This window comes from Leucoraja erinacea, chromosome 34 (assembly GCF_028641065.1).
Source record: "Leucoraja erinacea ecotype New England chromosome 34, Leri_hhj_1, whole genome shotgun sequence".
Classification (NCBI taxonomy): Eukaryota; Metazoa; Chordata; class Chondrichthyes; order Rajiformes; family Rajidae; genus Leucoraja; species Leucoraja erinaceus.
Window position 1 is genome coordinate 17,200,199 of NC_073410.1, and position 26,148 is coordinate 17,226,346.

General features: G+C 45.6%; 1 protein-coding gene across 1 annotated transcript in view; it reads left to right on the forward strand.

Annotated features, from left to right (window-relative positions):
• The first annotated feature begins 5,622 nt into the window (after nucleotides 1–5,622).
• Nucleotides 5,623–26,148, forward strand: part of tm9sf3 (transmembrane 9 superfamily member 3) — a 78,903-nt gene continuing 58,377 nt past the window's right edge. Inside the window, 2 exon segments of the mRNA XM_055661939.1 lie at nucleotides 5,623–5,831; nucleotides 18,462–18,657. Coding sequence (XP_055517914.1) covers nucleotides 5,748–5,831; nucleotides 18,462–18,657 — 280 coding nt within the window. The 5' untranslated portion in view covers nucleotides 5,623–5,747.

A 26,148-nucleotide genomic window follows, 5' to 3' on the forward strand; every position in this document is an offset into this window, starting at 1 on the left:
CTCTAAAAGATCACGCCTCTTCCTCCTGCACTCCAAGGGATATTGTCCCAGCCTGCTCAATCTCTCCCTCTAGCTCAGGCCCTCAAGTCTTAGCAACATCCTCATGAATCTTCTCTGCGCCCTTTCCAGTTTGACAACATGTTTTCCTACAACAAGGTGCCCAGAAATGAACACAGTTGAAGAAGGGTCCTGACCCATATCATCACCAATCCCTGCTCTTCATAAATATTTGCCTTTCCTGTTGAGTTGCTTCAGCACTTTGTGTCTTTTTTTCCTCCTCTTAGATATAGGGCACATTAAGTGTTCTGGTCTCTGATAAGAACAGAATGTTAACAGGAGAAAAATCATCTAGCAGAGAGTACACAAAAATGCTGGAGAAACTCAGCGCGTTTAGCAGCATCTATGGAGCGAAGGAAATAGGCAACGCTTGATCAAGACAGCCCATGTTTATAGCTAACTAAGGCCAATGATGTGACAGGAAGCATGGGTTAGTTTAATTTAGTTTAGCGATACAGCATGGGAAAAGGCCATTCGGCCCACTGAGCCCATGCCAGCCATCGATCACTCATTCACACTGGATCTATGTTATCCCCCTTTCTCACTCACTCCCTACACACGGGACAATTTACATGGGCCAATTAACTTACAAATTTGGAATGTGGGAGGGAACCGGAGAAGCCGGAAGAAACCGGAAGAAACCATGCAGTCACAGTGAGATCGTGCAAACTCCACGCAGACAGGTCCCATGGACAGGATTGAACCTGGGTCTCCGGGGCAGTGGCTCTACCAGCTGCGCTTCTGTGCCGACTTGAAAGCCAAGCTGCAGAAAAGTACAGGCAGAAATATCAAGGTGCAGCACTGTAGATAAAACAGGCATTAGGGGTAAGATTCAGGGGTAAATACTGCTTCAAGCATCTGCTGGCAAGCTTGGTCTTAGGCCTGCGCTCTGTAATACCAGGCCTTCTTTAGGTATGGCATGGTGCCACAGTGGTAGAGTTGCTACCTTACAGCACCAGAGACCCGGGTTCGATCCTGACTACGGGTGCTGTCTGTACGGAGTTTGTAGGAAGGAAACAGGGTTGTGATTGAACGGTGATATCTAGGCTGGAGGTTACTGACTAGTGTAGTTCTGTGGGTATCTGTTTTTAGTTTAGTTTAGTTTAGTTTAGAGATACAGAGCGGAAATGGGACCTTCGGCCCACCCTGTCCGCGCCGACCAGCGATCCCCATACAGTAACACTTTCCTGCTCTCTAGAAACAATTTACAATCTTTATCATACCATTACAAGATTATAAGTGATAGGAACAGAATTAGGCCATTCGGCCCATCAAGTCTACGCCGCCATTCAATCATGGCTGATCTATCTCTCCCTCCTAAGCCCATTCTCCTGCCTTCACTCCGTAACCTCTATCGAAGCCAATCAACCTGCAAACCTGCACGTCTTTGGAGTGTTGGAGGAAACTGAAGATCTCGGAGTAAACCCACGCAGGTCATGGGGAGAATGTACAAACTCCATACAGACAGTATCCGAAGTAAGGATCAAACCCGGGTTTCTGACGCTGTGTGGCGGCAGCTCTACCGCTAAAAGTCTGATCTTGACCACTACCTGTTGTTCTGTATATTGATTTTAGAAAAAAACGCTGCCTTCTTACGGCTGTGATTTTTGGCCATCTTACTCAGAGTTCCCCTCCGCTTATCAGGTGCTGAGGAGTTTTCCCATCGAAGAAAAATAAGAGTTATTAGTGTTTAAAAAATGTTGAAATTCTCTCAATCATGCCATGAAGGCCACGCCCCTTCTGGTGCGAGGGAGGAAGGGACTATAAAACCCAGAAGTGTGGGCGTGGCTCAGTCTCTACAAGATGGAGGAGGGAGAGGTCACGACTCGCTGTCTTTAGTGGCCTTGTACCCTGCTTGAAATGGTATGAAACTGCACTTGAATTTGGTGGCCTTGTACCCTGCTTGAAGTGGTAAGAAACTGCACTTTAATTTGTTGGCCTTGCACCCTGCTTGAAATGGAATTTCAAGGAATAGCCATGAGTCAACTGCCAGCCCACCAGCCATGAGTGAGTGAGCTGCGAGCACAACAGGCTTGAGTGACTGAGCTGCCAGCCCAAGAATCCATTTGACCCACAATGTTCATACTAGCCCTCTTGAAACCAGTCCCTTCATCCCACAACACCCATACTAGCGCTCCTCCCCCCCCCCCCCCCCCCCCCCACTGGCCACCAATATTGGAATTGGTGGAGAGGTGGAATATTGCATTGGGGGACCAGCCCTCCCGTGTGATGCTGGGACCCAACTGAAATGTGGATGGGTTGGTTAGTAGGTTTGTAGAAACACCAAAAGTTGTGAAGCTGTAGGCAGTGATGAAGGGTGTCATGGGACATGTTGGGATATAAATAATTTACTGATATGGACGGAGAATTGGAAGATGGAGTTTAAACTGAAGAAATGTAAGGTGGTGCACTTATAGAAACTTAGAAACATAGAAAATAGGTGCAGGAGGAGGCCATTCGGCCCTTCGACCCAGCACCGCCATTCATTGTGATCATGGCTGATAGTCCCCTATCAATAACCCATGCCTGCCTTTTCCCCATATCCCTTGACTCCACTAGCCCCTAGAGCTCTATCTAACTCTCTCTTAAACCCACCCAGTGACATAGAGGTGGAATACAAGGGGAAAGTATGTAGAGAATGCAAGACCCCTAACTGCATTGATGTACAGAGGAATTTGCCTGGATTAGAGGGTAATAGATACAAGGACAAACATGGTGTGTAGGAACGAACTGCAGATGCTGGTTTAAACCGAACACGACACAAAGGAGACATTTTGGGTCCCATTCCATTTATCCAGAGATGCTGCCTGTCCCGCTGAGTTACTCCAGCATTTTGTGCATATCCTCATCCAACTTGCCCAGCTGATTTGATCGTCAAGTTTTATTCTTCACTTGCACATAAAGTGCAGAGCAATTTGCCAGCAGCGGTACAATAAAAAAAGACCACACAATACACAATAAACATTTAACACAAATATCCACCACAGCATTCATCACTATGGTGGAAGGCACAAAGTTTGGTCAGTCCTCCTCCAATTTCCCCCGTGGTCGGGACCGCAACTCTCCGCAGTCGTCAGTAAGTTGTGCAGACAAGGTAAGTCCAGGTAAGTCCTGAATCGGTGCTTCCCCACCGGAGACTGCGGCTTCAAGATGGTGTAGGCCATAGGCAGGCAGTCGAAGATCTAATGACCCTGCCACGACGCAGCCAGAAGCATCACAGATCGCAGGCCGGCGGTCGGAGCTCCTCTCCAGGGATCCCAGGTGAGGGATCCCGCTCCGGATGGCAACTCCCCGCTGGACCCGCAGGCCGGCGGTCGGAGCTTTTCTCGTCCGGGGTCCCCAACGAGGGATCCCAGGCTCCGGACGCCGCGCCAGCTGGAAGCACAGCAGTCCGCGGCTTCTGGATGATGTAGGCCGCGGGCCATCGGTCAGAGCTCCTCTCCAGGGATCCCCGGCGAGGGATCCCATTCCGGATGGAAGTCCCCGCCGCGCCCCTCGGTTAGAAGTAGGCCGCGGGCCGGAGCTCTTCTTCCCTCAACGAGGGATCCCAGGCTCCGGATGCCGCGCCAGCTGGAACTCCGCAGACCGCGGCTTCAGGATGCCGCGGGCCAGCGAACGGAGCGCTCCCTCCGTCGACCCCCGGTGAGGGCTCGCCCGCTCCGCGACGAAATGAGAAGAACTTTTTTCACACAGAGAGTGGTGAATCTCTGGAACTCTCTGCCACAGAGGGTAGTTGAGGCCAGTTCATTGGCTATATTTAAGAGGGAGTTAGATGTGGCGCTTGTGGCTAAGGGGATCAGGGGGTATGGAGAGAAGGCAGGTACGGGATACTGAGTTAGATGATCAGCCATGATCATATTGAATGGCGGTGCAGGCTTGAAGGGCCGAATGGCCTACTCCTGCACCTAATTTCTATGTTTCTATGTTTCTATGAAAGAATCCGCGCTGCGCCCGCAGCTGAAGCCCCAGGCGCGTCTCTGGGAAGGGTGACGTACCGAGCCGAGGCATATCTCTCAATTCCGTTTCCCCTGACTCGCAAGGGTCTCGACCTGAAACGTCACCTATTCTTTCTCTCCAGAGATGCTGTCTGTCCCGCTGACTTATTCCAGATTTTGTGTCAGTCTTTGGACAAACTTGGATTGTTTCCTATAAGGGTGCGGGATTGGAGGGTGAGGGAAACATAGAAAATAGGTGCAGGAGTAGGCCATTCGGCCCTTCGAGCCTGCACCGCCATTCAATATGATCATGGCTGATCATCCAACTCAGTATCCTGTACCTGCCTTCTCTCCATACCCCCTGATCCCTTTAGCCACAAGGGCCACATCTAACTCCCTCTTAAATATAACCAATGAACTGGCCTCAACTACCTTCTGTGGCATAGAGTTCCAGAGAGTCACCACTCTCTGTGAAAAATGTTTTTCTCATCTCGGTCCTAAAGGATTTCCCCTCTATCCTCAAACTGTGACCCCTTGTCCTGGACTTCTCCACATCAAAACAATCTTCCTGCATCTAGTCTGTCCAACCCCTTAAGAATTTTGTAAGTTTCTATAAGATCCCCTCTCAATCTCCTAAATTCTAGCGGGTATAAACCGAGTCTATCCAGTCTTTCTTCATATGAAAGTCCTGACATCCCAGGAATCATTCTGGTGAACCTTCTCTGTACTCCCTCTATGGCAACAATGCCTTTCCTCAGATTAGGAGACCAAAACTGTACGCAATACTCCAGGTGTGGTCTCACCAAACCCTGTACAACTGCAGTAGAACCTCTCTGCCCCTATACTCAAATCATTTTGCTATGAAGGAAGACATGATAAAACGATCATTGCCAGCATAGACCCAGTGGACAGTCAAAACTATTTTTGCAGTGTGTGTGGGAAAGTAAAACGATCTTTGATGTAAAGGACCAGAGGACAGAGCTGTTGGGTGAGAGGGAAGGTAAAGCCCCGCCCCTATACACCAACCACGCCCACATCCCCTTCCTGGCCCCGCCCACCCTGCCAGCCACTCTGGGCCCCGCCCACGCCACGCCCACACCTCCCTGACCCGTCATTGTCCACAGGCCCAGCCCACACCTCCCAAACCCCGCCCACTCGCCCATGGGCCCTCCCCTGCAACGCCCACTATTGCCCCGCCCACTATCTTGGCCCCTGCCACTGCAGAACCCGTCTGCGACACTGGCCCCGCCCACTATAGTGACCCCGTTCATTATCTTGGCCCCTCCCACTGCAGAACACATCCTCTACAAGGCCCCCGCCCACTATAGTAACCCCGCCCACACCGCCCACTGTACACCCCGTCCTCTACACGGCCCCCGCCCACTATAGTAACCCCGCCCATTACCGCCCAGACCCCGCCCACTGTACACCCCATCCTCTACAAGGGCCCCCGCCCACTATAGTAACCCCGCCCACACCGCCCAGACCCCGCCCACTGTACACCCCGTCCTCTACACGGCCCCCGCCCACTATAGTAACCCCGCCCACACCGCCCAGACCCCGCCCATTGCCCCAGACCCCGCCTCTCTCCCTGGCTGGCGGCGGCGGCGCGGCGTTGTGTTGTGCGCGGCGCGGCGTGGCGGTGACGTGGCGCAGGGAGGTTCGCGCCTGGTGAGGGAGCAAGGCCGCGGGCGGGGCCGCAGCCGGAGCGGAGCCGAGAGCCGAGAGCCGAGAGCCGGAGCCAGCGCCGCCGACATGCCGCCCTCCACCCTGCCTCTGCTGCTCGCCTGCCTCGGCCTCAGCGTCCTGTGCGTCCGGGCCGACGAGCACGACCACACGGTAAGGTGGGCCCCGGGCTGGATTTGATCGGCGCCCCCCCTCCCTCTCATTCCCGGGCCACGGCGCTTAGGCCCAGGCCGGTCCCGAGCGGCCCGGCTACCCCCACTCGCGGCCTGCGGCCCGTGGACACAGCCTCAAATCCGAGGCCCAGACTGCGGCCTCAGGGCGGCTGCCAGGTGTGGATGTGGCGGCTGAAGGGCCGGGCTCCAGGCCTACAGTGTGTGCCGGTGTCCCCAGGGCCGGGCCTGGCCGAGCCGGCGGTGGCAGCGGTGTGGGCGCCAGTGGAAGACAGCAGGCTTCCTCCTCCTTCCACGTATGGTTTATCTGCGTCAAGCCTCGTTGTCTTTACTCGTTGCAGCTGAAGTTATCTCGTTTCCTTTGCTCCCACCGCCCCCGGTGCTGACAGCTGGGGCTCATATATGTTTAGTCGGATCATTTAGCGTTGTTACCAGGGCAATTAAAACTGTATTCATGTTCATAAGTTCTAGGAGGAGAATTAGGCCATTCAGCCCATCAAGTCCATCCCGCCATTCAATCGTGTCTGATCTATCCTTCCCTCTTAACCCCATTCTCCGGCCTTCTCCCCACAACCCCTGACATCTGTACTAATCAAGAATCTATCTCTGCCTTAAAAATGCCCCTTGACTATTCTATGACTGTGAATTCCACAGATTCACCATCCTCTGACTAAATAAATTCTTCCTCGTCCTTCCTAAAGGAAAGCCCATTTATTTCAATGCTATGACCTCTGGTCCCAGACTCTCCCAATAGTGGAAACATCCTGTCCACATTTACTCTATCCAGGTCTTTCACTATTTAATAAGCTTCAATGAGGTCTTCCCCTCATTCTTCTAAACTCCAGTGAGCCCAGTGCCATCAAATGCTCATCATAAGTTACCCTACATTTGGGCTGTCATGGATGCAAAAGCCATTTGGTGAACTGCATGGCATCAAACTCAGTCCTGGTGACAAATCTGGTGTTGTCTTTATTGTGGGTGAGAATGATTTCATTGCCCTCAATTTCTTTACCTTTACCCTTCATATACTTGAATCATATACGTGATCATATACTTGTTGAGATGTCTTTGTTGTGAACTCTAATGTGAGGGTATTTGGGACTTCAAGAAGTTGTGAATAGTTGGTGAAATGGGTGGATCAGTGGTGGCAGGTTAAGTTTACTGAGAAGCGTGACAGTTTGGCTGGAAGGGGATATAGGCAACATAAACTGGAGGACACAATTCCAAAAGGGGGACAGGAACAGTGTTCTGTGATAGTGGCTCAATTTTAGTCATGGAGATCTTTTGCATGGAAACAGGTTATCCCGCCCACTGTGTCCACACTGACCAACTACCTACTCGCACAAATCCCATTATCTCACCCCCTATTCCTATTAACTCCCCCCAGATTGTACTCCTCGCCAACACATTTAGAAACAGTTTACCGTTGCGAATTAAACTGCCAACCCACTTGTCTGGGATGTGGGAGGAACTGAAACAGGAGAAACCCTTGGTCACAGGGAGCACATGCAAACTCCATGCAGACATCAGAATTAAAACTGTTCCTGGTGCTGAGAGGCAGCAGCTTTACCAACTATGCAGCTGTGCTGGTTATTTTAAACAAAAATCTAATACATTTTATAAATAGATTCGAATGCCAGAGCGAGCTGGTCATAATTACCCTTGGTTACAACTCCAAGTATTGTCCTGGGATAGGGGGTTCAGCAAGGATACAGATTTCTTAAAATGGTTTTGGGGTGCAGGATATAGATACATAAAATGTTGTGAAAGGATCTGGTAGAAATATTTTAGCTAACTAAGGTTATGTACAATAGGGATAGAAACTGGTCCAATTGATCGAGGGATCATAATCAATGGACAAGGAGAAAATAAACAAAAGGAATGAGGAAATAAAAGGAAACACGTTGTTTTTATTTAGTCAGTATCTAGGACTGGAATGTACTGGATTCTACTTTTGTGAAGTTAATAGTGACCCATGATCTTGCACATCTCGTCAATGCTTGTTGGTCAGTTTTAATGGTGTCTTATTAAGCATTAGGTTCTGCACATCCAGGCATCTGTTCAATACTTCATCACACATTGTAGATGTTAGAAATACTTTAGCTATTTGGTGGTGAGTCAGTCACTGTTGGATAATCAGCCTGTGAGCTGCTCCCCCTATTCCTTTCAACTTGCCCCCAGATTCTTCTCTTCGCCTACGTATTACACTCGTTTTTGCCACCGTATTTATGTGGTTCAAATAAGTATGTGATGGTGGTGGAGATGGATGATAGACACAAAACGTTGGAGTAACTCAGCGGATCAGGCAGCATCTCTGGAGAGAAAGGAAGAAGTGACATTTCAGGTCGAGATCCTTCTTTAATTCCTTTTCTCCAGAGATGATGCCTGACCCACCTGAGTTATTCCTGCTTTTTGTGTCTATCTTTGGTTTGAACCAGCTTCTGCAGTTACTTCCGACAAGTAGTGGAGATCGAATTGGTTTGAAGTAAATTTGCTTTAAACAGTAGCTGTGTGTGTGTATCCGGAATTGAAAAATAAATTGCGGAGGTTCGTAAAGGATGCTGTGACCTTTTTGACTATCATCGAACTAACTGGTCCATTTTGTATAAGAAGGAACTGCAGATGCTGAAGCAGGGTCTCGACCCAAAACGTCACCTGTTCCTTCTCTCCAGAGATGCTGCCTGTCACGCTGAGTTACTCCAGGTTTTTGTGTCTAATTGGTCCTTTTTTGACAGGGCCATCAATACACTGACTGATGTGGCATTATATGTGAACATTTTAACTTGCATGTATCTTGAGTAAACATTGGAACAATGTTTTGTGGATTCAGCTTTTGTTTGAATTTGAACTGGCAATTGCACTACTGGCAGTGGGTTTGCACATTGTGTCATCCTTATTTTGCAAAGAGAAAATTATCCATGCGACAAAGTACTTGTGGCCTCTAGAGATGGGAAATTTGGGAGTTTGGATGTTAGTTGAAGATTTCAGCAGGCTAATTATGATTTATTAATAATATAGCTTCATGTATGGGGATTCTGGCATTTATTTTTTAATCCCTAATGGTTCCTGAAGTGAGGCAATAATTAAGAGCTAACTACAGAGTGTCTGACATCACCTGTAGGTGAGGACAGGTAACAAAGGTAAACTTCCTTCCTTGAACGACATCGGAGGAACAGATGACATTTTATGTAAATCCAGTAGTTTACGAGTTTAAATAAAAATTCTGAAGCTTATTGTCACTTTTCAAATGCTCGACTTTTTTGTTGCTGATGTTGACCTTTGCTGGTGCAATTACATACCGTACAAATAATTGGAGCTTTCAAAATGACATGAAAGCTGGAACTGACCGTCTTGGTGAATAAGGAGTGAATGCTGATTGGGGGCGGGGGGGGGGGGGGGGGGGGGGGGGGGGACGAAGCTGGATTTGTTATTCTGATTGAATAGAGGGACAAAGTCCAAACAAAGTGGCAGTTTGCATATAACGGAGTGAAATATCTTGCAGTACTCAAGACAGTTTTATTGTCATGTGTCCTAGATAGGACAATGAAATTCTTGCTTGCTGCAGCAAAACAGAATATGTAAACATAATGCAGAACAGGAGATAAAAGGTCAGTGTGTCTATATACCATAGACCATATATATACACAATAAATAAACATAAAGTGCAATAGTAATAATAGACTATCGGGTTATTATGAAGCAGAACTTGAGCTGTAAGCCCACGTTAGGGTAGTTTAGGGTAGTCGAAGCTAGTCTTCAACATAGTCGAAGGAGGTCTTCAACATGACATTTTATCAAAGTTTTAGTTTGGACACAAAAGTAACTCAGCCGGTCACGCAGCACTCTGGAGAAAAGGAACAGTTGACTTTTCAGGTGTAAGGGGCTGTCCACTTGGGCGACCTAATTGGCGAGTTTAGATGAGTTTAGGAGAGTTTGATAAAATGTCATGTTGAAGACCTCCTTCGACTATGTTGAAGACTAGCTTCGACTAGCTACGACTAAGTTTGGGAAAATTGGACACCGAATAGTGGAGACTGAAGACTACCTCCTTCGACCTCCCTTCGACTATGATGAAGACTATCTACGACTACCTTTGACAACCCTCGATTACCTACGACTAACATGCCGACCTACTACGACTAAACCTATGAGTAAAAAAAAGTATCGATTTTTCCATGGCGACCTTTTTTTAACTCATGGGCATTTTTCAATATGTTGAAAAATAATCCGCGACCTACCTGAGGCCTCGAGTACACAGGGACTACTCTCGAGCATGAAGGAGAGTTATAAAGACCTCCTACGACCTTGTGTCGACCATGCTACAAGTATGAGTCGAGGGCAAACTCGCCAGAACTTGCGGATTAGGTCACCCAAGTGAGACGGCCCTTTGACTAGTCTTCAGATTCCGCTTTAGTTTAGATAGGCACAAAAAGCTGGAGTAACTCAGCAGGTCAGGCAGCTTCTCTGGAGAAAAGGAATAGGTGACATTTCAGGCCGAGGTCCTTCTTCAGATCTCGGTCTTGACCCGAAACGTCACCTATTCCTTTTTTCCAGAGATGCTATCCCACCCGTTGAGTTACTCCAGCATTTTGTGTCTATCTTCGGTTTGAACCATTATCTGCACAATCCTACACAGGGTGCACCAGGGTGGGCATAGTAAATTGACTTTGGTTAGAAGCTGCCAAAACCTAGAGGACCTGTTTCAGGATCCAGTTGCTGTGATTCCTTATAGAGGTAATGAAGGTAGTTTATTATCACATGCACTGAGGTGCAGTGAGAAGCTTTTGTTGCAAACTTTTCTTGCCAGTCAACGGAAAGACGGTACATGATTATATGACAATAAATTCGTATTTCTTCTCTGTATTTACCGAGGAGAAAGACAGTAGGTTGGAGAAAATTGGAGCAGTCACTGGAAGTGTCTTGAGAGCAGTTACCATCAGGGTTACCATCGAAGAAGTACTGAAGGTACTGTCGTGTATGGTAGGCAAATCTCCAGGGTCTGATCAGATATATCCGAGGACATTGCGGGAAACTAGAGAGGAAATTGCGGGAGCCCTGGTTGAAATTTAAGAGTTGTATTTAAATACAGGAGAGGTGCTGGAAGACTGGAGGTGGCAACTATTGTGCCTCTTTTCAAGAAGGGCTGCAGGGAAAATGCTAGGAACTATAGGCTGGTGAGCCTATCTGTAGTTGGTAAGTTACTGAAGAGTATTCTGAGGGATAGGTTATACAGGCATTTGGATGGGCAAGAGCTGATTAGGGATGGTCAGCATGGTTTTGTATGTGGGAGGTTGTGTCTCACAAATCTGATTGATTTTTTTGAAGATGTGACCAAAAAGGTTGATGTTGTGTACATGGACTTCAGTAAGGCATTCGACAAGGTTCTGCATGGTAGGCTGCTCTGGAAGGTTAGATCGCATCGATCCAAGGAGAGATGGCTAAATGGACAGCAAATTGGTTTCATGGAAGGAAGCAGAGGGTGATGGTGGAAAGTTGCTTCTCAGACTGAAGGCCTGTGACTAGTGGTGTCTCTCAGGGGCTGTAACTGTTTATCATCTGTATCAATGATTTGGATGAGAACATACAGGGCAAAATTAGCAATTTTTTGCTCAGAGTAGGGGAATCGTGGACCAGAGGATATAGGTTCAATGTGAAGAGAAAAATATTTAATAGGAATCTGAGTAACTTTTTCACACAAAGGGTGGTGGGTGTATGGAACAAGCTGCCAGAGGAGGTAGTTGAGGCTGGGACTATCCCATAGTTTAAAAAACAATTAGACAGGTACATGGATAGGACAGGTTTGGAGGGACATGGACCAAGCGCAGGCAAGTGGGACTAGTGTAGTTGGGACATTGTTGGGCCGAAGGGCCTGTATCCACACTGTATCACTCTATGACTCTATATTACAGTCGAGCCATCCACAGTGTACAGATGCATGATAATGGGAATAAAGTTTAGTGCAAGGTAAAGCCCTGTAACGTCTGATTAAAGATTAAAGAAATGCTGCTGTTGGAGTAGGGATTTAAAGGAGTGGGGCAATTGTAATGCGTGTTTTGCAGACCAGCACACAGAGTTGCTTTGCTTGGGCGTCATCTTGGATCAATGGTCCTTGTTGAGTTAAATTTAAGGACTGCCTCAAATGTTTAAATTTTTAAAATAAATTCCATGCCATGAGTTGTTGGCAGTTAAACACACAGCCACCAGGTACGGATTATTTTAAATTTGGTATGATCGGACACCAAGAACTGGAGCACCGTCTTCTCAGATAGCTGGAGGACTGGGGATCAGAAGTGTGTTGGGTGGGTTGATTATGTTTTAACGGAAGTACATGAACATAAGAATTGTAATTGTACTGTCAGTCAAAAGAAGAATCCTGGCCAAAATGTCTAATGTCCACCCCCCCCCCCCCTCCCCCCCAAAGATGCTGCCTGACCCGCTGAGAATGTTACTATGTTGGCACTGCTGGAGAGGAGGCCCAGCATAATTCCCTGAGCTTATGGGGGAACCAAATGGAATTCAGAAGCTGATGTAGAAGCTCTAAAGGGTAGACCAAACTATGACCAGGAATGTGTGTTGGAACAATACAGGTGGTGCAGCGATATTGCTGCCTTTACCATGCCAGAGACCCTGGTTCGATCCTAACCATGGGTCTGTACTGAGTTTATACGTTCTCCCCGTGACCTGCGTGGGTTTTCTCTGAGATCTCCGTTTTCCTCTCACACTCCGAAGTTGTGCAGGTTTGTAGGTTAATTGGCTTTGGTGTAATTGTAAATTGTCCCTCGTATAGTGTAAGTGTGTGGGGATCGCTGGTTGATGCGGACTCAGTGGACCAAAGGGCCTGTTTCCACGCTGTATCTCTAGACTAAAAAAAATAAAACCAAAAGAAGGAGGGATCTATTACAAGTCTCAGGTCAAATCAAATTTATCTGGACAATAGAAATAACCAGAGTGAATCCCATGTTGATGGAGACAGAATGTTGAGTCAAACCTCAATCAAATGGAGAAACTAAAGTCGCTGGAAATACTCAGCAGGTCAATCAATATATGTGGGTAAAAAAGCAGTTTAAAAAGTTTGAGTGCTGATCTTTTATCAGAACCAAGTTAGATAGTGAGCATGTTTACATTTAGAGGAAGGAAAGGGTTAAGAAAACAAAAAGAAAAAAAAGTGTTGTACATCTGAGACCGAATCATGCAAATAGTGGTGAGCTGGCAGTGAGGGTTTGCCAATCAACTGCTTTCTGGAGGAAGTGTTGATGGAGGAGATGAATGAGGACAGGAGAGCACTGAAACAATAATTGGTGGGATTGAAGTAAACAGCACAGCTGCTACTGGAAGTCTGGGAATAAAACAGCACAGTACAACACAGGAACAAAGCCTTTAGCCCACAAAGTCCATGCCGAACTTGATGCCAAATTAAATTAATCTCGGCCTGCACGCGATCCATATCCCTCCATTCCCTGCTTTTCCATGTGCTTATCTGAAAGGCTCTTAAATGCCACTATTGTATCTGCCTCCACAGCACCCTACAGTGTACCATTCTCTGAGTAAAAACTTGCTCTGCACATCTCCTTTCAAAGTTTTCCCTCTCACCTTATAGATATACCCTCTAGTCTTTGACGTTTTCACCCTAGGGGGAAAAAAGTGAGACGTTTCCAGCAATTTCTGTTTTCATTGTAGTTCTCCAAGACCTGCAGGTTTTTGCTTTACAATCAAGAAGCCTGATGCATTCCAATGAAAAGCTGTCACTTGATAGGTTTCTATGACTCTGACCATTCACCTATAGCTGAAGCTACAGATACTATGCAATATTTGCTAAGGTTCTTTTTATAGCATTTGCCAAACTCCCATTATATTGGAGGACAAAGTCAACAATTGTCTGGAATTATTATTGCCACCCTCTCCAAGTCAAACATTATCCTGACTTAAAAATCTCACGATTTCTCTTAGCTGTTGAGTCACTTTGCCTGATGCTCCACCCAACACCATTGTATTTCTCGTACGCACTTCCCCAGGTTAGCAAGTAGTCCACCTCTGTCATGTTGCAATGATTTGCTGTCCAATTTTTCAAAAATCTTTGTGTTTCAGCACCTGCCTTCCCAGGTTCATTGCCCCTCCCTTGCTTTGAAGCTTGCCTGCGCCCCTAATTCCTGTCCTCCCATTAAACATACACGGTTCTCTGGAACATGTATTGTGTAACAACTTAAAAATAAAGATAGACACAAAATGCTGGAGTTCCATTACAGGCAGCATCTCTGGAGAAAAAGAATAGGTGACTTTGCGGGTCGAGACCCTTCTTCAGACTGAAAGTCAGGGTAGATGGAAGTGCGAGATATAGGACAAATGAATGAAAGATATGCAAATTCAATGAGACATAAAATGTCACCTATTCCATCCGTCCAGAGATGCTGCCTGACTCGCTGAGTTACTCCAGCATTTTGTGTCCATCTTTGGTGTAAACCAGTATCTGCAGTTCCTTCCTAGACATCTTAATAATATATAACGGCGTCCTGAAATATTAAATAGGACAAAACTGAATTTCACTGTACTTTGGTTTATGTGACAAATAAAGTACCATCGACAGTACCATTATGTAATATTCAATCGTCCAAGCAATCTGCCAGAGTGGTCCCACTGAAATCCCAATCACGTTGGATTGTTAAAGTTTTAGTACACTACTTTCTTAAGGGAAATTGAGGCACTCAATAAATGGCAATCATAATGGTGATCCCACAATCCATGGGATAATGGGTAAAAGGAAAAGTAGTTGCCCAGTCCTAGAAAAAATAGATTTCTGATTATATTATTTGTGGAATGCCACAATAATTCAAGTAGTATACCCACTAGTTTACTTTTTAATGTTTACACGTGATGGACTTGAGATCCAAAGCTAATGTAAAGGGGAGTTAATTTGTCTGCTCTTACAGAGAGAGTGTTTCTGAAGTAACACTTGCACGTCTAGAGTAGGTGGGAGTGCAAATGGTGTTGAAAAGTGTCCAAAAGATTGGAATGTCTATCCATTCTTTACTGCTGTGCTGTTTTACAGATATTAATGGAAGTATCGTTCCTCCTTGCATTTTAACGCTTTACTAGTACATTATTTTAAATAACTAGTTCTGTTACTTTGTTGCTTTTGTTTGTAAATTTAATGACAAAGAGAAATGTAAGTAACTGTATATTCCACGGTACATTTGTTTCCCCCTCCCACCCCTAGTTTTAATCTATTTTTAAAACAAAGCAATTTTCGGATACATGCCAACTGCCACGTGGAGGGGCGGCTAATTTCTCAATCATCTTGCAACATGCCAGATAATGTTAAGTGCAAAATAGTCTGCATTTTTAGAGATGAGGAGATGGGAGGGGGGTTCATTCACTCATGTGTCAGACGATGTAGCTCGCTGCTGGCTTCTGTCGTCCTCCAACATGTTGCAACAGAGTGCATCGCGTCATCGCTTCCAGGGATCGCCACGAGGAGGCTTCTGTCACGAGGGGGGGGGGGGGGGAAAAAAGAAATAACCAAAAAAAAAAAAAAAACCATTTTCCAGTAAAGAAAGGCGGCATTAGAAACATTGCACGGAGAAAGCAGAGAAACAAACATGAATTTTAAATGGAAATTAAAACAGGTGCATATAATTTAAAACATTTGTCAGAACCAAATATCCAAACCAGTCCATAGACTATTCCAATCATCTACAGATTATGCTTTTGTTTACATTTGCAGTAAGTTCTCCAGAGAGATAGACTGGGGAATTATTGAAAAATTAGGGAATTCATATTTTCGTGCTGGAGGACAATGCAAACTTCCCAAAGAAGGAAGTTGAGGTGTAACAAAATCATGAGAGGTAGGCGCACAGTCTCTTGCCCAGAGTAGGGGAATTGAGAACCAAAAGATCAGTTGCTAGATGGTATTCAGAACTCGGAGTTGACTGGAAAACCACAAATGTGCTTTGATTGTTAAAGAAGCGAAGAAGCCAAAAAGTGGGTAGCATAGGCCCGTTAGCTAAACATCTGTTCATAAGGTGGTGGAGTCCATAATTAAGGAATAAATAGCTTAATGCAATCAAACAAATTAGCATGGGTTTTTGAAAGATAGCAGACAGGGCTGGATAAACAGCTCTTGCTCAAGCAGAAATTATGTAACTAGAATCAGTTTTTGGTTTCCAATTACTTATAATTTATGTTGATAGACAATAGGTGCAGGAGTAGGCCATTCAGCCCTTTGAGGCAGCACCACCATTCACTGTGATATTATGGCTGATCATCCACAGTCAGTACCCCGTTCCTGCCTTCTCCCCATACCCTTTGACTGCTATCTTTGTTTTACTATGTTTGCCCTATAGAGTTCCCCAAACTAACTCAGAAGTTAGACTGTGCATTGTGTGGGTAGAAAGGCAAATGATATCTTAACTATTGCAAGAAAGTTGGAATTTAAAATTAGAGTGGTATTGTTACAATAAGGACAGTGGAATAACTGGGCTTGTTCCTGGGATGAGAGGTTGTCTCAAGTGGCTAAAGATATTAGATCCAAGTTCTTTGGAGTACAGAAGAATAGAAGATTCCTAAAGAGTATGACACGGTAATGTTGAGATGTTTCCACGAACGGGAGATTCTTGAATGAGGGGATGCGGTTACAAAATTAGGGGACAGCCATTTAAAACTGAATTGCACAACCTTGCAGATGGTGGTGAAACGCTGGAATTTTCTGCCCCCGGATATTGTAGGTTCTGGATCATTGGTGGTGCTTGAAGAGGCAATGGACACATATCTGAAAGATCGGGTAATTGAAGGCTGGAGGAGCTGGCACAGAACAAATGAGACCTGCGGCAGATCAGCCGTGATAACACTGTCTGCTGTTATTTTATGTTAAACTTTCTTTAGACTTTCACAATTAACTATACAGTAAATGCAATTAAAAATTTTAGCAATGAAGTTTAGATTCCTGGTAGATTGGAAGCCAAGTAACTAGAATTGTAATGCTTTGAAAACCAAAACCATTTCAGGACCAAAAGGAAATGGAGCACATTGGAACACAAACCTTGATTGGCTTGTTTTAGTCCAATAGATTAGCGTTTGAAAGGTTGACCCAGCATCTGACTTAAAGCATTTGTTGGAGAAACGGATGTATTCTGAATAACTTGCTGGGACGTCAGTTTGATTTCAGTTCAGTGAGAAAGGCAGAAGAATGGTTCTTAAATACAATGTTGAATTTAACCAGCATGTGTGTAGGCAGTTGATTGGCAGGGGAAGATGGCTTTTTCTGGGATACCTGCTCCACAAGGCAGAATTTAAACGCGCAGGTGGGTGTCTTGAATGGGCAATCATAAATCTGGGGTTTAGTTTAGAGATACAGCGCAGAAACAAGCCTACTGAGTCCGCGCCGGCTCAGCCATGAATGAATGGCAGAGTAGATGATGGGCCGAATGGTCTAATTCTGCTCCTAGAAATTATGAACTTATGACCTTCTGATCAATGAAATAAAGCATGTGTAGGAAAGAACTGCAGATGCTGATAAAATCCGAAGGTAAATCCAAAATGCAAGAGTAACTCAGCGGGTGAGGCAGCATCTTTAGACAGAAGGAATTGGTGACGTTTCGGGTTGAGACCCTTCTTCAGACTGATGTCAGGGGAGGGTGCGGGTCGGGACAAAGAAAGAATGTAGGCGGAGACAGTAAGACTACAGGGAGAACTGGGAAGGGGAGGGGAGAGAAAGCAAGGGGTATCTGAAGGGCTGCATGAAATAAAGCATTTGTACATCAAAATATGTAATTTATAGTTTTGCTGATCCTATTCACACTTGGGGAGTAAAGTGTTGCGCATCAAAGAGTTTGGGTTCAGGCCTGTAGTTGTTTCAAGTTAACATTCTCAGCTTTGTTTCTGGTTGAGTGGCCCTGGTTTCATTTGGACTTTTGCTTATTTAGATATAGGAGAGGCATACATAAGGCATTGGGTTGAACAGTGCATATTAAATAGGTTGCTGGCACTTGCCCCTGAATAACTTATGGGTTAGAATACGGGTTGGTGTATAATAGTTTAATTTTGTTTAGAGATACAACACGGAAACAGGCCCTTCGGCCCACCAAATCCGTTCCAACCTGTGATTCCCGCAACTACAACTATCCTACACACATTAGGGACAGTTTACAATTTTACCAAGCCAATTATCCTTCAACCCGTCTTTGGAATGTGGGAGAAACCGGAGCACCTGGAGAAAACCCACGCAGGTCATGGGAGAACGTACAAACTCCGTACAGACAGCACCCACAGTCGGGATCGAACCCTGATCTCTGGTAATGTAAGGCAGCAACTCCACTGCTGCGCCTTTTGAAGGGCATCCTGTATTTCTTTCTTTTAACCACCTGCAGTTTTGCAGTTTCCTTTTGTGTCCATTTAGAATATAAATGACTTTGCCCACAAGCTGTGTAGATGTTCTTCAAAGTGATTATATGTCTGCCACCTCTGCTGATTAGCAAAAACAGTTTATTTCGGAATTCTGTTTGAAAATTTAGGATGCTTTATTTAAAATCTTTACTTTGTTATCTCATGCTGGCTGAATTGCAGAAACCTACATAGTTGCAACTGAACTGCTTGTCATTTTAATGTTCACATTTTTTTTCAGTATGCAGATAAAGAAGAAGTCGTCTTGTGGATGAATACTGTTGGACCGTACCATAACCGGCAAGAGACATACAAGTACTTTTCCCTGCCCTTTTGTGCAGGGAAGAAAAAGACTATTAACCATTATCATGAGACTTTAGGTGAAGCTCTTCAAGGAGTAGAGCTCGAGTTTAGTGGTCTTGATATCAAATTTAAAGGTAGGAACATTTTATTTCTATCACTTTCTTTGTTATCATTCATGTACCTGATGGAAAATGTTAAAGGGTGGCATGGTATGGTACTTCATTTGTCATGTGTACCAAGGTACAGTGAAATTCATTTTAGTATACACTTCGGTACATAAGCACAGTACACGTGTATAGCAGTAGTACACTGAGACAGAATAAGGAGTTGCCAGCGTGGCACCATTTTCAAGTCCCAGTTGTTGTAAGTGCAGGGATCTTGATCTGACCATGGTCTGTTGTCCTGGCAGCGTAGCCGTGCTGCCCTCTACAGCTGCAGGCTGCCTGCGGTCCACACACCCGGTCTCTTGGAGCGGCGCCCAGTATAGCTGAACCCCCAGGCAGCTACAGTGCCTCCAGTGGCCCATTCCCCCATCGAGGCAGTGGACTCCCTCCTGCAGCCAGTCTGCTTACAGGCCCTCCAGATGAGTTCCTGCCTTACAGCGCCAGAGAACCGGGTTCAATCCTAGCTATGGGTGCTGTCTGTGTGGAGTTTGCACGTTCTGCGTGCTCTGGTTTCCTCCCACATTCCAAAGATGTGCAAGTTTATAGATTAATTGGTTTCTGTAAAATTCCCGTAAAATTGTCCCTAGTATGTAGGGTAAAACTAGTGTACAGTGGTCGCTGGTTGGTAGGCCGAAGGGCCTGTTTCCATGCTGCGTCTTTAATCTAAACTAAACATAAATGTTATCCCAGAATAAATACCTTGACCTGGAGGATGCGGGCAAGGCTGAAAACAGCCCACGAAGCACCCCACAGACACAGCTTCCTGTCCTGAAATTGGCCCTCTTTCTCCTTAAATCCTCATTGGTATATTACTCTTAATGACACATGCTTTAGATTAGTTTTTTTTTTAGTTTTCGAGCCGACCAGCGATCCCTGCACACTAACACTATCCTATGCACGCTAGGGACAATTTACAATTATATCAAGACAATCAGACTACACATCTGTATCTCTTTGGAATGTGGGAGGAAACTGGAGCACCCGGAGAAAACCCACACAGGTCATGGGGAGTACGTACAAACTCCGTACTGGCAGCAACTCTACCGATGTACCACCGTGAAGGCCTTCTGAAGATACTCCAGTATACCATTCACCTGACATTCCCATAGTTACTCTCTGATAACCATGTTGAAACCATTGCTCTTATTTTTCTATTCCTCAGTGCTCTTTTATACCTTCCTTAATAATGATGTTCCTGCAGCCGGTGTAAAGCTGTTCTTTTCTTCTCTTTTCCATCTCTTGTCTTTCTTAAATGATGTGGTTACATTTACTACTTTCTAATCAATGGAAGTTGTTCTAGAATATATGGAATAGAATTCATAGCAATCAATGCAGATTATCAGCTGTGGAAATCTATCATCTTTCAGTCCCAGTACTTTCCAATAATACATTTTTATGAAAACTAATTTCTAAGAAATAAGAAGCGACGTAATTTCAGGACGCGAAAAGCAACGAAATCTCAGCACACGAAAAGCGGTGAAAATTCAGCACGCAAAATGTGACAAAATTGCAGCACACGCATTCACTCTGGACATGTAGTTTGACACCGTTTCGGGGGGGGTCACTGTATTTATTTTCTTCAACGTTTCTTTATTCATTGTTCAGTTTATAGGGGACATCTGAAAAGTTGAGAATGATTTCCTTTTTAATGTAGAAACCTTCCTAGCTTGGCCTATTACTCCTCGTCCTCGTTATGCGTTGGTCCTCTTCTGTTCAATTCTAAAATCTTTCCAATCGTTCAGCTTACTGTTTTTTTTAGCAAATTGATCCAATGTTTTCATAAGCAAAACGCACACAGTGGTCTTAACCCACTGAATGACTCCAGAACTTTGTGTTTTGCTCAAGATTCCCAGCATCTGCAGTTCCTTGTCTCTAATGTTGTCTTGAACTTCAATTAATAGCCACGTAATCTCCCACTTTTCTCATTTCATTTTTGCCCTAAAGGAATATATGTTGTTTGTTAACCATGCATCAATTATTTAAATGTTGGCAAATTGAATATGCATTGTTATTTTTATTGTATCTTCCCAGTCAGCTGTAGCCGGCTCCTACTGCTTCCATATTTTGGAATATTCAGATTTAATACTCCACTTTGAATTAAGTCACTTTCAATATTTATATAAAGCTATTGTTGTTGTCCATTGGTCACTTAAGTACTAGATTATCGGTTAACCCTTCCTCACAGCACAATAATAGATCTAAAATATTAAACTGCTGCTTAACTGTTGCATGATTTCACCTGTCACAGACATTCCCTTTGTTCGCCCATTGCCCTTTCCCATCTCCTTTACTACGTAGACTAACGTGTTTTCGCAGTTCTGATGAAGTCTCTTTGACCTGAAATTGTAGCTCATTTACTTTCAAATGAGCCTGTTGAGTATTGAGCTGGAAAGGGTGCAGAGAAGATTTACGAGGATGTTGTCGGGACTCATGGGCCTGAGCTATTGAGAGCGGTTGAGCAGGCTAGGACTCTATTCCTTGGAGCGCAGAATGATGAGGGGTGATCTTCTAGAGGTGTACAAAATCATGCGATGAATAGATTGAAGTAAACGCGCATAGTCTCTTGCCCTGAGTAGTGGAGTCGAGTACCAGAGGACATAGGTTTAATGTGAGGGGTAAAGATTTAATAGGAACCTGAGGGGTAACTTTTTTAAACAAAGGAATGGTGGGTATATGGAACGAGGTGCTAGAGGAAGTAGTTGAGTCGGGTACTATCGCAACGTTTAAGAAACATTTAGACAGGTACATGGATGAGATTTTCCAGCATCTGCAGTTCCTTCTTAAACACTTTGTCTATTCCACTGCAAAATCTCCTCGAGGTGTGCCTACTTTGAAGAAGTTCTCCTCCACATACAACAAATATTCCTCCATCAGTTTCGCCACCTCCAACGTGACCCCATCACTTGCCACATCTTCCCATCTTCCCCCCCCCCTGTCTGCTTTCCGCAAAGACCGGTCCCTCCGTAACTCCCTTGTCAATTCTTCCCTTCCCTCCCGCACCACCACCTCCCCGGGCATTTCCCTTGCAACCGCAAGAGATGCAACACTTGTTCCTTTACCTTCCCCATCGTCTCCATTCAAGGACCCAAGCAGTCGTTACAGGTGCGACAGAGATTCACTGGCATCCCCTCCAACCTCATCTATTGCATCCGTTGCTCTAGATGTCAGCTGATCTACATCGGTGAGATCAAGCGTAGGCTTGGCGATCGTTTTGCCGAACACCTCCGCTCGGTCCGCATTAACCAACCTGACCTCCCGGTGGCTCAGCACTTTAACTCCCTCTCCCATTCCGTATCCGACCTCTGTCCTGGGCCTTCTCCATGGCCAGAGTGAGGACCACCGGAAATTCCACTTGGGCAGTCGGCACCCTAGTGGTATAAACATTGAATTCTCCCAATTCCGTTAGCCTTTGCTGTCTCCTCCCCTTCCTAGCTCTCCCTCAGCCCTCGGGCTCCTCCTTTTTCCTTTCTTCTCCCCGCCCCACCCCCTCCCCCCAGCCTACATCAGTTTGAAGAAGGGTTTTGGCCCGAAACGTTGCATATTTCCTTCGGCCCATAGATGCTGCTCCACCCGCTGAGTTTCTCCAGCACTTTTGTCTACCATGGATGGGATAGGTTTAGAGGGATATGTGTCAAGCTTAGGCAGGTGGGACTAGGTGGGGCATGTTAGACAGCATGGGCAAGTTGGGATGATGGGTCTGTCTCCACGCTGTATGACTGACACTATTTCACAGCATTTATAGTTTTTCAACTTTCTAACATCTGCAGATTTTTAGATTTTCACTTGTTTTAAAATTCCGTTCCTCCGTTTCTTCCTTGAGTACTGATCGAGGAATTATTTAATGTATCCCATTATTTCCGATCTCGAGACATTATCTCTTGTAAATCTCATACACTATACTGCAAAGATTATCAAATGAAGCCATATAAGTTGAACCAAGAACAAAGAAAAGATACAGTTGCATCATCCTGGTGCCCACATTTTTAATCAGAGCACAATAACATTGAGGGATAGGAATAACATCAGCATAAAAGGTGCAGAGGCAGAATGGTTAAAACTTCATTCAGGAATGCTTCAGCTTCATGTGCAAGTTTATCAGAGAAGAGCAAGTTAAACATTGTTTGGAAATGAAAACAGGCAGGAAGGGGTTGTGATTCAATTTGATTTGGTGTATTTGTGCACAAGTTACAGTTTAGTTTATTGTCACGTGTACCGAAGTACAGTGAAAAGCTTTTGAAAAAGTGAAAAGCAGTGAAAGGTTTTCAGTGGAGGATACACCAACTTTGCTAAGCAGAGGTATGATTTAACATCTTAATGAATTTTAAATAAATCTTTTAACCAAGCCCTCGTGGAAGATGTGATAGATAGGTAAAGTATCCAGGAATCTAAAGTTAGGACCAAAATAGGTTCTGTTACTGAAAACAAAGTCAATGTAAGTAGAAGAATATTAACAGCAGGGCTGGACAGGTATTGGCACATTGGTTGATTTTGTAATTTATTTCAATTATATATGGCTATTTCCATTGTGCTAATTCATTTAAGTTAATGTCATATAAAAATAAAAAATACTTTATTGATCCCCTCAGGGAAATTCAGATGTCCAGAAGCCCCCAACCAACACACCCACAGATTCAAAACGAACGCAGCCAGAAAATACATAGAATACACTGTGGACACTACCTGAGAGCAATAAATACTTAAAAAGACCAATAATTAACAATTAAAAATTAAAAATTGCAAAAATGCATCCCCCTACAGCCTAGCGGTCCGAATTATAAAATCTAATGGCTGCAGGGGTGAAGGATCTCCTGAACTGCTCCGTTCTACAGGGCAGGGAGAGGAGCCGGTTGTTGTTCCGAGTGCTCTTTTGACTCTCCAGAATTACATGGAGGGGATGCCCGGGGTTTTTCAGGATGACCTGCACCTTGTGCCTCATATGCCTCTCAAGCACATCCATCCCAGAGTCTACTCTCCCCTCCAGCACTGAGCTAGCTCGTTTAACCAGTTTGACCAGCTTCTTGTTGTTTTTTGCACTAATGCTGTTGCCCCAGCAGACAACAGCGTAGAAAATAACACTTGCAACCACAGTGTTGTAAAACATGTGCAGCAAATCACTACACACATTGAAGGATTTGAGCCTTCTGAGGAAAAAGAGTCTGCTCTGGCCTTTTTTGTAGAGGGAGTCAGAGTTGACAGACCAGTCCAGTCCAGTTTGCTATCAAGGTGCACTCCAAGGTATTTATATGTCTGCACCACCTCAATGTCAGCCCCAGCAGCATTGACCGGCTGAAGGGGGAGCTTGGACCTGCCAAAGTTAACCACCATCTCTTTAATCTTAGTTGTGTTCAGGATGAGACAGTTCTCTTCACTCCAGGCACAAAAGGAACTGGTCAAGTTCCTGTATTCCTCCTCCTGCCCGTTCCTTACACATGCCACAATCGCTGTATCATCTGAATATTTCTGTACGTGGCATGTGTCAGACTTACAGTTAAAGTCTGCTGTATACAGGGTGAAGAGGAACGGGGCTAGAACCGTTCCCTGTGGGGCTCCAACATTGCACACCACTGTGCCAGAGACACTGTCCCCCAGCTTGACAAACTGTGGTCGACCCGTCAGGTAGTCGTCTATCCAGGAGACAAATGTGGAATCCACCCCCATCTTCTTAAGCTTGTCATTCAGAATCAGGGGTTGGATGGTGTTGAACGCACTTGATAAGTCGAAGAACATAATCCTCACATAGCCACCGGGTTTGTCCAAAAAGGAGTAGATCCGGTGCAGCATGTAGAGGACTGCGTCATCCACCCCAATGTTCTCCTGGTATGCAAACTGTAGTGGGTCGAGTGCGTGCTGGACTTGTGGTCTCAGGAGACGAATGAGTAGCCGCTCCATTGTTTTCATGATATGGGATGTAAGGGCCACCGGTCTGTAGTCGTTAATCTCGGTCGGCCGCCCTGCTTTGGGAACCGGCACGGGACATGATGTTTTCCACAGACCTGGTACCCTCCCTGACTGGAGGCTCAGGTTGAAAATGATCTGGAGCGGCTCCGCCAGCTGAGCCGCACAGTCTTTTAGTAGCCTGGGACATACACCATCAGGGCCAGCTGCTTTACCAGGGCGCACGCAACCTCCTCAGCTCAGCTCTCACCTCGTCCGCCGTGAAGAACAGTTGAGGAGATGCTGGGGGGGCTGCCTCGTGGAGGGGGGGGGTGCCTCGTGGAGGTGAGGGAGAGGCTGCACCTGTAGAGGAGGGAGGGGATACCAGATCAAACCTGTTATAGAACAGGTTAAACTCATTGGCCTTGTCCACGTCTCCTGACGGCTGGCTTCCCTTCTCCTTGAAGCCAGTGATGGCCTTCATTCCTCTCCACACCTCTTTGATGTTGTACTGCAGTTTCTTCTCCAGCTTCCTTTTATAGTCCCCTTTTGCCTGCTTCATACTCCTTTTCAAGTGGTGCTGTACCCTCTTGATTTTTTCCCGATCACCAACCCTGAAAGCCTCCTTTTTCTCGTTTAGGAGGCTCTTGATGTTGCTTGTAATCCAAGGTTTGTTATTGGGAAAGCAATAAACAGTTCTTACTGGCACAACAACATCCCTACAGAAGTTGATGTAGTCCGTTATGCATCCAGCCATCCTGTCGATGTCCATACAGCTGTTTAATTCCTGTGACTCCATCAGTATGTCCCAGGCTGTGCATTGAAAGCAGTCCCTCAGTGATTCACTGGCCTCTGGTGTCCACTTTCTGAAAGACCGGGTGGTTGTAGGCTGTCTCAGTACACAGGGTTTGTAAGAAGGCCTTAGATAAACCAGGTTGTGATCTGATTTGCCAAGCGGTGGAAAGGCTAAGACACTATAGGCCTCCTTGACATTGACATAGCACAAGTCCAGTGTCTTATTGTGCCTTGTGGGACAGTCAGCATACTGTGAGAAGCCTGACAAGTGGGGGCTGATGTTCACATGATTGAAGTCCCCTGATAAGGCAATGAGTACGTCCGGGTGTCGGGTCTGTAATCTCGCGACAGTCTCTTGCATGACGTCACATGCGACTACAGACTCCACTCGAGGAGGAATGTAAACAATAATGGCGACGATGTGGGAGAACTCCATCGGTACATAATAAGGTCTCAGTCCAACCGCCAGGAGCTCAATATCCCGACAACAGATCTTATCCTTCACAGTTATGTGACCTGGATTACACCATCTATTGTTCACAAGCAGAGCAAGTCCCCCACCTTTGATCTTCCCACTCGCCTTCGGGTCTCTATCTGCTCGTACAGTAGTGAAGCCGGGGAGATCCACACAGGAATCCGGGATGATGTCCATCAGTCACGTCTCGGTAAAACACAAGAGACTGCACTCACGGTAGACCCGTTGGTTCTTCATAAGGGCCTCCAACTCCTCACACTTGTTAGGGAATGAGTTGACGTTCCCCATAAGGATCGATGGCAGAAACGGCTTGTATC